Raw genomic sequence first — 14,693 nt, 5'->3', positions numbered from 1 at the left:
AAAGCTGTTAGAAGGAATACACACAGATCCAAGGGATTCATTGAACTTGTGCTGAGGATTTCCTTCTGATGAATTAATAAAGCTATTACTTAGATTTAAGACATAGCTACCTGGTGAGATTTCAGGCTGGTGCCTTTGACCTCTATGGATCAGAAGCATGTTTTGACCCGGGAAACAATTGGGGCTTAACTGCCATTCTGAAAGTTAAAATTATTAAAACTGGAGAGTTAAGGTTGTCACATACACTGTGTACTAAGGGATTCCCACTTGTCATCTTGTATTTAATATTGGATTACTCTGAAATGTCAATCACATTACTTAATTCACTATCACAGACAGACACTATGTGCTTCTTTATTTGTTTTCATGATATCAATTCACTAACTTCAACAAATGCTAGTGACCTACAGAGAAGTTCTTTTCCTCACCAGTCTCTACCAGTGCTAAACAATTCACCTTTTGAGGAATTATATGTATTTGGGAGGTTTTCTGTTCCTCCAAACACGTGAATGCAAATTGCCACATGATTTGAACAACTACATTAATTGTTAGCACTGATATGATATCAAACCATTTTGAATGTCAAATAAAATTCTTCCATAAATTCAGCAGAGACCTAAAGAACTGTTAAACCCTGCAGAAATGAGTTTTGTTAAAATATCTCTTGCCTGTATTTATCAAGGAATTTGTCACATCTGTTTGCAATATGAGAATGGCTTATATTAAGTTTTAAAAAGACAAACTCAAGTCATTCATCTTCCCAGTAGGGTAATTATTTATCAAGCACTTTAATAAAGTAATCTTATTCCACTAAATCCATATTTTCTTTTTAGTTCAGTGGAGTTTTAAGTTTTATATGCTGATAATATATGAATGATTTATTAACATATTGAAAAATACTTAATAACCATTTATTAAAAGCTGTGGGATATAATAATTACCAGTAATTTATTACATATATTTAAAGCATCTATTACAACTCAGCTATGAAAATACTTTTCAATACCATTCATCTCAGCACGTTGCAAGTAAGCATCTTCACATTTCTGGTAACAAAAAGTACTGATCAATGTCTAATCCACCAGAAATGTTCAAAAGGTCCAGCTGGTTTGAGGATAAGAATAATTATCTAACCCTAATCTTTACTACTAATCAAAAGGCCAGGCAATAAAATGAATTATACTTACAATTACTATGCATGGTCATTAGCAGCCATGATAATTTCACACATCAAACAAGCATATACATTAATATACTGAAATGTTGTCAGTTTTATCACCTTGACAATTTCAAGTATGCTAGAGGATTTACACAATGAGAAAACCTCAGCTAAATCCCTCACTACATGGGTAGATTTTAGCATATGTGTTTGACTGATTCTTACACATATAAAAAAGGAGAGTGAGTTATTTTAATAGACTTGCTTAGTAGACTTGATAGGCTTTATTTGACATGCTTCTGTGCTGGTTTTGGCTGGGGTAGTTTTCCTCACAGTGGCTGATTTGGGGCTTGGTTTTGGATTTTTGTGGTGAACACAGGGTTGATAATGTAAAGATGCTTTTGTTGTTGCTGAGCAGGACTTACAGAGCTGAGGCTTCTGCTTCTCCTGCTGCCATGAGTGTATGGCAGTGCATGGGAGGCTGGGAGAAGACACAGCCAGGACAGGTGGCCCCAGCTGACCCAGGAGATACTCCAGACCTCATGACATCATGTCCAGTATCTTTATGTGGGGGCAAGAATGAGGAAGGGGGATGTTTGGAGTGATGGCATTTGTTTTCCCAAGTCATCATCACATGTGATGGGGCCCTGCCCTCCTGGAGGCGGCCAAGCACCTGCTTGCCCATGGGAAACAGTGAATTAATTTGTTCTTTTGCTTTGCTTCTGTGCACAGCTTTTGCTGTCCACATTAAACTATCTCTATCTCACTAGTTTTCTAGTTTTTTCACTCCAAATTCTCTCCCTAATCCCACTGGTGGGGAGTGAGCAAAGGGCTGCATGAGGCTTGGTTGGTGTCTGGGGTTAAACCACAACAGCCTCTCATGATGTCTCTTAGCTTCTCGTAACATGGAGTATATACAAAGTGTTCAGAGGTGAATAAACTGTTAATTTATCTTGTTAATATATTGTCATTTTTAGGCATCCTTGGATGTGTGGTTATCCCTGCTCTCAATATCATTAGTGATGTACGTTTAACTTTTAGATTGACCTATTTTTGCATTTGCCCTGTTTCCTATGTTTAATAGATTTTTTATGATTAAAACAAATGACAGACATGTGAAGGTTTGTTACTGGAAGGTCAATAATAAAAATATCACTCACCGAATTATTTCCATGGCTTCTCTAGCTGCAGCAGGTCTTTTGCTTCTTTTTTTTTCACTGCAGTCAAATGTGGACAATTTCATTCCTGTGTTCTTACTACCACTTAGGAAATGAAGCTTCTGGTACAAATTCAAAATTAATTGCAGAGTAAGATAAGTTTGGAGCTGGAGACCAATTACAGTGCACACATCAGTCAGAAGAATAAGTTTCTGTTTGACAAAAAAATTCAATGTTTTGGAACACTGGGACAAAACTGAGACAAAAAGCCACACAAATACTTAATTTCAAAATGCTAAACAATTCTCTAAATGAATCATCAAATCTAGCTGGCAGTGAGTGGAATGCAAGTTATCCTAAATCACTCTGTGTTCCCCAAGACTCTTATCACTTACCACATCCACTCTTCACCTCAAGATAGCAACGAGCTGTAACATTCCATTACCACACCAAAGCATCTAATTTAGGTATATAAATTATTAATCATCATTGTCATTTTCATCACTTATAGAATGATAGCTGGCTGTTCCTTAGGTATGCTCATCATAAGAGCAAGGAAGTCATGTGTTTTCATCCTGGCATAAGCACATGCTTTGGAAACAGGCTCCTCCTGTTAACTCACAGCTTACGAAGTTCTGGTTGCAACACCATTCCTCACCGATGTTATTCACCTTGAAATGTCATCATAATAAACAAGCATCTTCCCTGAATTGTTTCATAACCAGGAATTCATTGCTGAATCATCTCAGCTTCTCCTCACCGTAATCTGCTGCTTTTGCCATGTAATTACTGATTACAGCATGGGACACCTGGAGTCAGGTTACCCACCTATTTTGCATGTCTTGGCACTTTGTTTGGAACCACAGCACACTGAGGCTTTGAGATCTGCCACTCTCCTCAGTGGGAGTATTTCAGCTTCCCTTTTGCTGGCATCTAAATAGAATATTCAACAGTTAACTGTGCATGGAAACACATCCTTTCCATACAACTGTTTACACTGACAGCATACAGTTTAACACCATATTTCTTGGTGTAAATGACATCACATTTTGTGAGCTATCATTTTATCTCAGAGCCACAGAAAAATACCTTATGAATTCCCATATACTGTAATCTGAATGGTGTATACAACACAGATATGTACATCAGAGCACAGTGTGAGTTTATTACATTTTTTCCTTTTATGACTTGCCAATAAACAAGTCCTCTAATGTAACTCATTTGAAATGCAAAGAACACCAACTCAGTAGTGTTTTCTTCATCGCCTTTTTACATAAACAATATGTGGAGGACATCATGGTGATTGATACAAGCTGATGCCACAGGAGAAGCACATTCATATGGACCTAAGTATGTGTGTGTGGCTTTCTATCCAAAAATATTGATGACACAGTAGTGTGGGGCTGTACTTTTTGAGTTTGAAAACTCATGTATGGGAAACTGAGGACCCACAAAAATCATTTCAAAGGTGTGTGAAATTATAATCAGTGTTTTGGAGGCCACACTTACAATCATCATCGGATCATCATCTGCCTTTTTGCTCCCAGCTCGACAAGCTGGAGAACAGTAATTTATTATATAAATTAAGAAATGTTTAACTTGGTATCTCCAGTAAAGCAGCAGCAGAGGGAGGAGAGAGCACTCGGTCTCCGAGCGGGATGGAGCGGGATGGAACGGGATGGAGCCAGTGATACCACCCCGCAGGCCAGGCGGGCCCGGCTCGGGACGGCCACCGACGTGGCAGCGGCGGCAGCAGCAGCAGCAGCAGCGGGATATCCCGACGTTGGGATGCCGCCCAACAGGTGCCCTCGGGAAGGCACCCCGGTACCCTGAGCCGGGGGGGCCCCGCCGGCATCCCGCACCCGCCCAGCCGGGAAGCGCGGCCCGCCCGGGCCCGCAGCCCGCACGTCCCCGGGCCGCCCCCTCATGGGGCCAAGCCCTCGGCGCGGGCTGGGCAGGGCCAGGCCAGCCCCGGTCAGGCGGGCAGGCGGCTGCGGGACAGTCGGGAGCCGGCGGTGAGTGCGGGGAGTCCGGGGGGACCGGGCTCAGGGAGGGGGCGAAGATGTGACTGACTGCTGGGGCAGGGCCGGGAAAGGCCAAGGGACCGGGACGGGACGGGACGGGGAGGGACCGATCAGCCGGGATAGTGCGGGCGCTTCTCCTCCTGAGCCTCTCCCGTCCCGTGTCAAACACCGAAAAGAGAGTGTTGCTCCCGAAAGCAGGATGAAAACCAAGGCTCGTAAGTGCCAGGGCCAGGCTTTCCCCCGCGGCTGGCCCATTGCCAATGGGAATGCGTGGTGTGATTTCGGCCGCACGGCGCTGGAAAAGACTCAGGGTGTGGGAACAGTCCCGGCTTCCGAAAGAGGTCAGGTTTCTGCTAAGGAGGACACCTTCCTTCCGAAGGCTGATGTTGCACCAGTGTGTTCAGCACTTTTTGTTCAGCTAGCATCAGCTCGCTGCGAAAACAAAGTGCTATTGCCGTAACACACCTGCCTAAAATGTATGTTACTAAACGTTTTTAAAAGCAGAGTCGGAAGGTGAGGAGCCTGGGATGAAATAGGTCTGTAGCGTCTGGAGGAAGACAGTTGCTTTACTCCTACTAGTAAGGTAGCTTTCACAAAACAAGTCTTTATAATATATTTTGTGTCTGAACAGAAGAACACTGCAAAAGAACTTGCTGTTTGAAGGTCAACCTCTTCTTCTTTTCAGTCAATATCCCACTGTTGTAATGTATTGTGTTTCTGTGTTTGCACAACAGAAGAGGGGCGCTTGTACCTGAGAAATCATGTTCAACTTCAGATGCATCCAGAAGTTACTACAGTACATAAAATTTTTTATTTTTTTAATTATCGAGAACGCCTTCTGCTTATTTTCTCTCCGCAAAAAAAAATATTTTGCTGGTGAAATAGTACTTATTACTGGCTCTGCAAATGGGATTGGAAGGCTGGTTGCCTTAAAATTGGCTCCTTTGGGAGTAACCTTGGTGCTTTGGGACATCGATGATGAAGGTAACAAAGAAACAAGCAGATTGGCCCAACAAAATGGAGCCAACCGGGTGTTTGTCTACCACTGTGACTGCAGCAGGAGGGAGGAGGTCTATGAACAGGCAGACAAGGTAAGATCTGCATTTTTGCTTCTTTCTAATAGAATATCCTATTGAATTTATTGTATTTTAGAAATCATACCTAGAGGGAAGTAATCATGTAGGGTAATGTCTTTCTAGTTTTGAATAGTTCCTAGATGGAACTTAAAAAATGGTTGCAACAAAGTAACTGGGTTTAATCAGTTCTGTTGAGATTTATCTATTTCTGTTCTTCATTGTGAGATGGTAATGTTTAGATTGAGAGTGTGGTAAAGCCTACAGCAGAGGTTATCTCCATACATTAACCTATGTAGGTTTTATAGTTTCTTTAAGATATCAATAAATAATTTTTAAAGAAAAGAATAATCAGTGGATGTTGTAAAAGGGAGATTATTTCCTTTGCCTATTTGTTTAGGAAGGAAACTGTAGCTCTTTAAGGGTGATGTGGGATGTAATGTTTTCAGAGATGTCGTTGGGATGTGGTTAGTCTCCAGTCAAATTGATGATTCAGCTTCAGTTCTTTTTTTGATCGGTACAGGTGGAAAATAAGGTAAAGAGCTCCATTTTCAATGAAACTCTTCTGCTGTGCTGACCTATGCTTTCTAAACTATTACCTTGTTAATCTAATTGTCAGAGTTCAGAAATTGGACATTGAATTAACATGATTAATTTTTACTTTTCCTTAAACTGCCTGAAAATGCTTCTCAGTGTAACTTCACTTATAATCCAGTTACTCACTCTGAAAACTTCATCCAGGTGAAAACTTCTGTTAAATTCTCAATGTATGTGCTTATATACATGACTCTCAAGTCACATCTTTGACATTCTGAAGGCATACATCAGAGAAATTAGCTAAATTATTTTACTATGTGAATGTTGATAGATTGTTTCAGAATTACTTGAAATGTAACATTAACTTTCTATAAATTGTGGGAAGAAAGGTGGGGACATGGGGAGGCTCAGCTCTTTGTTTTGTGGTTGTTGTTTTTACCAAATCAGATAAAGTCTTTCTGAGCAACGTAATGAAAGTTTGAAACACCTTTTTTCCTCAAGGAATGTTCTTGAGGAAAAGTAGTTTTAAAAGGTAAGTTGGATTCAGGATCTGCAAGTATCTGGAACTGCAATTCTCATGGTTTCAAATCAGCAAGGGTTTCTTTTACCCATATTAGCAATTAGCACGTGGGCCACAGCTCACTCACACTGTAGACAAAAAAAAATGAACATTTTGAAATTATTTGTTTGCTCTTACCTTAGCAGAGTCTTGAAAGGTTTGTTTTGTGCCCCCCAGTAATTTTCAATCTCCTAACACATTATCCAAATCAGCCACAGGACTCCAGCCTGTGGAATTTTCTGTACCCAAATCAGCAAACACTTTTCTGAAGTGCACAGATTGACCTGCCAACAGAAACTTAAAGAGAAGTTCAACATTTAAAAATTGCTCTTAAGGTGTCAAATTATTGTTAACAACACCAACATATTCACAGATATTTACATGTATTGTTCAGTCCTGGTGGAGATAGAAATTTTCTTAGATGAAGAGCTTTTCAAATATGGGCTTCCTCTTCTCTTGGAAATACCTGCAAATTTTTGATTGGTAATATGAAAAGACTTGAGCTTGGACACAGAAGAGAAAGCAATAGCAAGGAAGTTAAATTAATTGGTTTTATTTGGTATACTCACTGCTGCAAAGCTTAAGTATTTTCCCATAATGTAAGTTTTGCTTCTAGGAAACAAAAGAGACCATTGAAGTCTCTAAAGAAGAGGTTTTAGCACAAACTGGTCAAGTGAACAGCAACTAATTTTCAGGAACAAGAGGCGTCCACCTGGGAATTCTGAAGGAAATCAGACATGCATCTGGTGGCTAGAAATGCAGAATGTGTATTTTGCTACAACAGATGAGCAAGGAACAAAGCATAGTTAAACAAGTAAAGCACAGTAAATTTGCCAGTCTTAAAAGGCACTTGAGAGCCTTTTAAAGTTCTCTTGTGGGCCAAGCACACTATGAACCTGTCTTACAGAAAACCAGTAGAAATTATGCTAACAGAAGAATAAACAGACACCTAAAATTATACATAATGTAGAATAATCATCTTGACTTTTTCTTAGTGGAAGCCAAGCTTCACACATATTTTGTAGTAGTGAGTAAACAGGACAACCGATGCCATGGTAAATAAAATGCTGCCATTGGTGAAGATATGGTGTCATGTTAAGAAAAAGATCATCATATGGACTGACACAGCAGTTAAAAGAGTGGAAAGAAAGTACAGACACTTTGTGTTCCTCAAAGGAAGAATTGAGTAATCCTGCCATAGTGAACAGTGTCTAGATTTGCATTCATTTATGCAGGTGGAAAGGTGCAAGTATCTGAGCCCTGCTTGCCAAGGAGAAGGCCTAAGCCTGACCCAGCTGGAGAAATGTCAAACAAATCTTCACTGACTGCTAAGGTTCCCTGAGAGAGAAAAAGGAAGGTCAAATGTTGGTGCACCAGATCCAATCACCTGTTCCCAAATTGCCAGAAAACAACACATGTAGGATTTTAACGTTTTTGTAGTCATAATTTTTGAGACCACAGATAATCATCCACTTTTAGCAGAGAAATCTGTGAGACTTATTCTTCATACTATAAGTAAATCTTGGCCAACTGCTTTGATACAAATCCAAATCATGGCACAAAATCTATTGAAAACAAACTCAAATGGAGCTAATGATGATTTTATCTGTCTATTGCATGGTAGATGCTATTGTGCTCAGAGGATGGTATCCCCCAGTTATCTGAGATGAATTCTTTCCAGTTCAGTAGAAATTATATGGAAAAGGGGAAATAGGCTTAGCACAGGAATGCAGGTTCTCACAATACCAAAACAGGGGACCGAAGTGTTCTGATTGCAGTTAAAGCATGCTCACAGTGCATACTAAAGCTGCATAACATTTTACCTTTGGTTTCTGTGGAAGACAAAAGTATTCCAGAGTTCAGGGAGCAATTAGACAAATTTGGAGAGGAGGGCAAGGTGGAGAATCACTGGGATATATTAAAGACAATGATATAAATATCTTATACCTCTCAAAAGATCCTAAATTGCAGCATGTGAAAAGTTGAGCACACAGGAGAACTTAGAGCCTGGGTCCTTTTTTCATTGCTTTCCACCATGAATTTGATCTGATGCAATACAACAGTTCTTGCACACTTATGTTTTCATACATATCAATTATTGCCAATATAACTAAAATTTTTCATAAATGAAGCACAAGAGGCAATGATACCTTCTAAAGCTTTCTGTTTATCCTTTTTTTTTTAAATTCAGGTTAGAAAAGAAGTTGGGGATGTTACTATTCTAATCAATAATGCTGGCATACTGATTGGGAAAAAGTTCTGTGATCTTACAGATGAAGACTTTGAAAAGACCTTCAGAATCAACTTCTTTGCTCAAGTCTGGGTAAAGTTTTTGTGGGTTTTTTACTCCTGAGTGACCAAAAGGTACAGACAAGTATTTTGGTGTGAAAACCACAATGGTGACCTCCGCCTTAAAAACTCAGCTGGGAAAAGGGATGTGAAGGACCTTGATTGGGGGAATATTTGTTTTCATGATCGTCCTGTAGTTTGAGACAGTCTCCCCAGTATGTCTCAGCAATGTTAGCACAAACCTGCCTGGGCACTCTGGTAAATCAAGGTTTGTGGAGCTGTATCGTGAAACACACCCTACCTTTAACAGCTGTGGTTGAAAGGAGAGTGCTGGCATGTGACTTCCCTGCTCCTGGATGCTTCCTGGCATCTGAAGGCTTTGCCTAAGAGACTTGCAGCATTGAGGGAGACACAACCATGGTTACCTGGCAGACTTAGCAGTGGTACACTTAGAGTTGGTCTCAGTGATTTTAAAGGTCTCTTCCAGCCTAAATGATTCCATGATTTTATGCTGCACATGTTGCCCTTCAGGCTGTGCTTCCATTCCTAGTCACCATCTGATTGAAATACATAGAAAACTAATCCAGCTAGTAAAAATTTATTTGGGTTTTTTACCTCTGGAGAAATTTGCAGCCATTTGGGGTGTCAGTAGATTTAGGAGAGTTTTTTGTGAGAGAGCGTTATTATTACCCTCTCTTGCCTTTTTTGTTTATATGCCTGAGTGAACAGCCTGCACCAGGGAACAATATAGCATTGCAACTCCTTTGTTTAAAGGCATTCCTCAATGGATAATCATTGCAGATAGAAGTTCTCTAAGTATTCCCAATCACACTGCATCATTCTTCCAAACACTAGAGGAGAATGGACTGGGAGAGTTGTTCCCCCTGAAAGGTTATGAAGAAATCCAGGGCAGGAGGACAGGGATGTACTTAGCCCTCACATCTGGAGTCTAATAGGATTCCTCAGCTATTGAAAAATAATAAATTGTTACTGCTCTTGTCTCTTTTTCATATCTCCCCCTTTGTAAAACACTGACATTCTTCGCAGTTAGTATCACCCACAGTGGTGTCCTGGAGCTCTGGAATTCTCAGGCAGTTCGGCTTGTAATAAAAAGGACCCACAGACAGCTGAACTCTCCTTAATGTGTTGACTTCTAGCTCCCTCTTGTGTACCAAACCTTTAGCAATAGACAAATTGTGAGGAGCCAGGAAAGCAGAGAAAACACAACCTTTGCTGCATTTAATAAGATGCTTTTAATGCTGTTAGATCTTCAGACAGAGGCAGTCATTCAAGGAAATGTTGTCTTTCATTTAAAAATTGTTACAGAAATAAAATACCATTTAGGCTCCTTATATATTGAAGACCCAGAAAGGCAGTCAGGTTGTACCACCTAATTTTGGAAAGAAACATTTTTGTTATGCCTATTTTAAAGAGGATTTTAAAATAAATGTATTTCTATTCTTTCAGACTTGCAAGGCCTTTCTTCCTGCCATGGTGGCCTGTAACCGTGGGCACTTGATTAACACAGCCAGTGGAGGTGGAATAATGGGACTCTACAGGCAGTCAGGTAATTATTGTCAAATGCCATTACAGAATAGATCTACATACTAATCACTTTTCCTGTGTGCCTTATAAATGCTTGGCTTTAGCAACCTGTACTGACAAGAGCCTGTGGGTGCCAGAGGTGATGGTGTCACATGCCTGAGCGACACAGGGAGCTCGCTGCAGGTGTTACTGTCTGGTTACAGACTGGTTACAGACTATGTTTTTTCCACAAAAGAAAGGACAATTCAGCTTGTACATGTGCAGTGGGAGGGAGCCCTGCATATAGGTTGTGTAGTGCTTTCTCATGACAGCTTTTCTGCAGGTGAATGTTCAGAGACCTGAGACACAAGGGTTGTAACCTGGAACTACACATTTAGTTGGTTTATCAAGTGCAGAAGGCATTCTGGCAGAATTTTCAACAAAATTCATTTGAATGAAGTATGGTTTAAGCTATTTAAAGCTCAGTATTCTCAGATGTTTCCCTCAAGAGAGCAGCCTGCCAGCCTAGCCTATTTCATCAGTCTGGGTCTACTTCCCAGTCTCTTCTCAAACGCCTCTTACATGTTGATTATGTCTCTGAGGTCACCCTATGAGAACTTGAACTTCAGTGTAATAAGGATCTCTTGTTTCTTCTGCTGATTGATGGTTTTACTGTAGTGTTCACTTGCTACCCATTACCTAGGGGTTACCTTGATATATTATCAGTATTTGGTATTGATAACACAAGTCACATTCAGCTTTCACCATATAACTGTAAGGCTCATGGGAGTGGGCCTTCCCATCCATGCATTATAACCTTCTACACCTTAGATTTATATTTTTAGGCTGTGTGGTCCCATCATTCACTATGAGTGAACTCCTGAAGAATAGCAAACTACTTCTGATGCCAGTCTTTGGAGTCAGTCTTTTAGCAAAATTGGATTTCATTGTATCTAGCAACTTTTTTCACATACATTTGAAAAGGTTTTAGGAAATTACATGTAAGGCACTGTATTAAATTCATTTCTAACAACTGGAAAACTGTAGAATAATTTGTGTGGGAAGAAATCTGTAAAGGTCACTTGGTCCATATCCCCAGATAAAAACAGGCTCAGTTTAGGTTAGGTTGCACATGGCTGTGTGAGGGCAGGTTTTGATTGTCTCCAAGGATGGGGTTCCATACATTCATCAAACAATAAAAATCAGATTAGTCTTCCTGGGCAAACAAAATAATATTGTAGTTGCAAAGCAAATCAGAAGTAATAGGCTAGGCTGAAGCAGCATTTAAGTAAGGTATTTTTACTTTACTACTAGAAATAGTTCTCTCTGAAATGTAGCCTATGATATTAAAAGTTGAAGACATTCTGAACTGAAAGAATGCCTGGTTGGTATATGAGTATCTGGAAATTTACAGAAAATGCTGAATAAGCTCATTGCCTATATCTTTCTATAGTGCACCAAAAAAAAAAAAAAGAAAAAACCTCCTCTAAAAAGAACTCATTTTATCCTTAGGCAACTGTGCATCATTCATGGGAAGAGCAATTAATCTCCAGAGCTGGATCACCAATATGCTTTAAATGCTAATTATAAGACTGCCAATAATAGAAGTAAATAATATTGTGGCTTAAATGGTATTACAAAGAATTCAGTTCTATATATAGCTTTTATTGTGGTGCTTTTAAAATTTTGGATATTTCTCTTTTCTTCCCTTTCTAGATTATGGAGCAAGTAAGGCTGCAATCATTGCAATGATGGAAGCCATAAATTCAGAACTGCATCATGGAGGAAAACATGGCATTAAAACCACAATCATTTGCCCTTATTTCATTAGTACCAGGTTAAGCAAAGGCTTCAAAAGCGCGTAAGTAAAGCTTCTATTTGTACTATTTCATCTATAAAAAATAATTGCCACTCACTGGGTATATCATATTCAGTTTTTGGTTGGTTGATTTGATTTTCAATTCAGTATTTTTGCCCTATTGGCACAGACATAAAGAAATGCAGGTCTTGCATACAGTGAATAACAAGAATTGTGCAATAACCTCACAGTCAAGGAACAGCTGGGGATACACAGCAGTATTTAAGGGTTAAGGGAACCTTATTTGTCAGGAGAGTGCTGATGTTCTGTGCACCAAGTAATTTTGGCAGTATAATTACTGTTATGGCTGTCAGCATATCCATGACCTGTCCTTATTAACTGTCTGCAGTGGCAGGAACTGTCCTTGGAGTGAGAACAGCTGTGGTGATGGTATCTGCTGGGTGGCTCTGTGGCTGCACTGATGGGAGAGGCTGCAAGCACTGAATGAGCCATTGCAGGAGTGCAGGACCAGTGATCTTGGTTTTTCAGTGCTCTGCTCCTGCTTGCACCATTCATCATCGTGCAGCAGCATATGCATGCAGAGCAGAGCTCTCCTCCTGGCTGGTGACAAGCCTGCTCCTGGTCTATTCAGCTGTCACCTCAGCACTTACAGTAGAAAAGGACTGCTGGAGAGCAGTGGTGCACAGAGCAGCACATAGTATGGATAAGCTTGGAAGTTTCCAAAGCTGCAGTCAGTGTGGGCACCAACTTCATTGTGGTCAGCTTACAAAAAAGTCAATAAATTCACAACATCATCAAAGTGTTTTCAATTTATTTTGATGATAGTGGGAACAAAAGGATTTGGAGATTCCTTTTCAAGACTGTGTGAGGGGAAGGGGAAAGTGCATAAATTATTCAATTATGCATGTGTGTGTATTTATCACAAAAGTTAAGTTTTATCATTTCATAAACCTTTTTTCTTGTTTTACAGGAGACCATGTTTGTTTCCTGTTTATGATCCTGAGTATGCAGCCAGTAGGATCGTGGATGCAATTAAAAAGGAGAAATTTTATCTGATCATGCCCCCAGCTGTATACTTACTTGGTCTCAAAATGTAAGCATGTGACTTGTCTTCTAGCATTACCTTCTTTCCTTTGTGATTTGCCTATAAAATCAGCAGGAACATTTAGTCAAACAGTCTTTTAGTTAATTTTCCTGCAATCAATCCAGTTATATGTACCCAATTTTAAAGAAACAGTGGGTTTGATTTTTTAATAATCTAGGTGAATAATATTCCTCTGGCCTCTTCTGTCTCCAAGAAATGTTTTAAGCTGCGGTTGGGTGTAGAAACTTCAAAATTTTTCCTGAGATGATACACTGGGAGCAATGCCTGGTCTAGCACTGTCTACTTCCAGTCCCTGCCACCACTGCAGGCTGGGCTTTCACAAAATGGTCTGTCATTCATTTTCCCCATTCATAACATTGGAGTGCCAAATGTGCTACTACCAGACACTGGAAGTATTGAGCACATATAATGTATTTGTCATTTCTTTACTTACAGACTACCTTTATCTAAAAAAAAAAAAAAATAGGCTAATTCAATATTTGTCTCCTCAGTTTCCTTCCTAGAAAAGCAGTGCTATTCCTCGAGTCTTATGTCAAGTTCCCTGAGAGTATGGAAGAAGCCTTTGGTCAGAAGAAAAAGGATTGAAACAAAAAGTATTCTGAAGATCTCAAGTGCTATCTAATTTAATATTTTTAGTAAAAATATAATTTTAAGTCCTATTTATTTCTTGGCAAAAGTTTCACTTCCTTTATGCTATTTTACATTGGCCAGCATGCCATTTAATTCCTTACAACTGTTTTTTAAGCCTGTATGTTTGTCAATTTTCTGAGAAATTTTTGAAAAATCACTAAAATCTAAAATAAATTAGGTATTATGTTGAATGACCAAGAAACAACTTTGCACAGACTGTACTGTTTTCAGACTGAAGTTTCAATGAGGTATCCTGTTAGTGTGGAACACAATTCTGTTGTAAATCATGGGAAAATGAAGACAGGAGGAATACCTGGAAAGTTATGGGTGAAATCTCTCCTTGTATTTGGAGAGAAGTCACACCCATGTTCTTCAACTGTCTTCGAATGAAATTACAACATAAAGGTCCTAAAGAAAAAATAATCTCCAATAGCAGAAGTTTGGAGATTAGTTACACAAAATATGTGCTACTACTTGATTGATGAACATCAATCCTCATGTAAATTTTCAGAAAATGCTAACATAAAATGTTCATAATTGTCTTAATTCAAAAACAAATAAACTGCATAGCCAAATAATGAACCTACAAATCCTGGTTCATAAAACCTTAGGGAATTACAGAAAACATTTAACAGTCATCTATTGACCATGTTATCCATCATAATTCAATTGTACTTAACTAAATTCGAACTTACAAGCTCCCAGATACAAATAGTTATTAGACTACACACTATTGAAATCCCTGTGTTTCCAAAGCATGTATGCATTCAATAAATTCTTTCATGTACCAGTAGATGTAACAGGGAAACTTTTCTCT

The 14,693-nt window shown here is 39.4% G+C and overlaps 1 protein-coding gene across 2 annotated transcripts; it reads left to right on the top strand.

Moving 5' to 3' along the window:
- Positions 1-4,219: 4,219 nt before the first annotated feature.
- LOC135443307 (epidermal retinol dehydrogenase 2-like) lies at positions 4,220-14,075 on the top strand. 2 transcript variants are annotated; one of them, XM_064703518.1, is made up of 7 exons: positions 4,220-4,331; positions 5,075-5,431; positions 8,701-8,832; positions 10,266-10,365; positions 12,039-12,183; positions 13,112-13,234; positions 13,738-14,075. In XM_064703518.1, exons 2-7 carry the CDS (start codon positions 5,102-5,104, stop codon positions 13,829-13,831), a joined length of 924 nt encoding a protein of 307 aa, XP_064559588.1. In that variant the 5' UTR covers positions 4,220-4,331; positions 5,075-5,101; the 3' UTR covers positions 13,832-14,075. The 2 variants fall into 2 exon arrangements, with proteins under 2 accessions (XP_064559588.1, XP_064559589.1); XM_064703519.1 differs by lacking the exon at positions 8,701-8,832 and having other exon boundaries at positions 13,738-14,073.
- Positions 14,076-14,693: the final 618 nt, after the last annotated feature.

The sequence above is a fragment of the Zonotrichia leucophrys genome, chromosome 2, assembly GCF_028769735.1.
Source record: "Zonotrichia leucophrys gambelii isolate GWCS_2022_RI chromosome 2, RI_Zleu_2.0, whole genome shotgun sequence".
Taxonomy (NCBI): Eukaryota; Metazoa; Chordata; class Aves; order Passeriformes; family Passerellidae; genus Zonotrichia; species Zonotrichia leucophrys.
Note: the sequence above shows the minus strand (reverse complement) of the source record. Positions and strands in the feature narration are given on the sequence as shown.

What these genes read in the sequence shown, in the direction of transcription:
- LOC135443307 (XM_064703518.1), top strand. Translation starts at nt 5,102, where the DNA reads ATGTTCAACTTCAGATGCATCCAGAAGTTACTACAGTACATAAAATTT. An exon ending in GGGACTCTACAGGCAGTCAG is followed by an intron (nt 10,366 to 12,038) that starts GTAATTATTGTC and finishes TTCCCTTTCTAG; the next exon opens with ATTATGGAGCAAGTAAGGCT. An exon ending in TACTTACTTGGTCTCAAAAT is followed by an intron (nt 13,235 to 13,737) that starts GTAAGCATGTGA and finishes TTGTCTCCTCAG; the next exon opens with TTTCCTTCCTAGAAAAGCAG.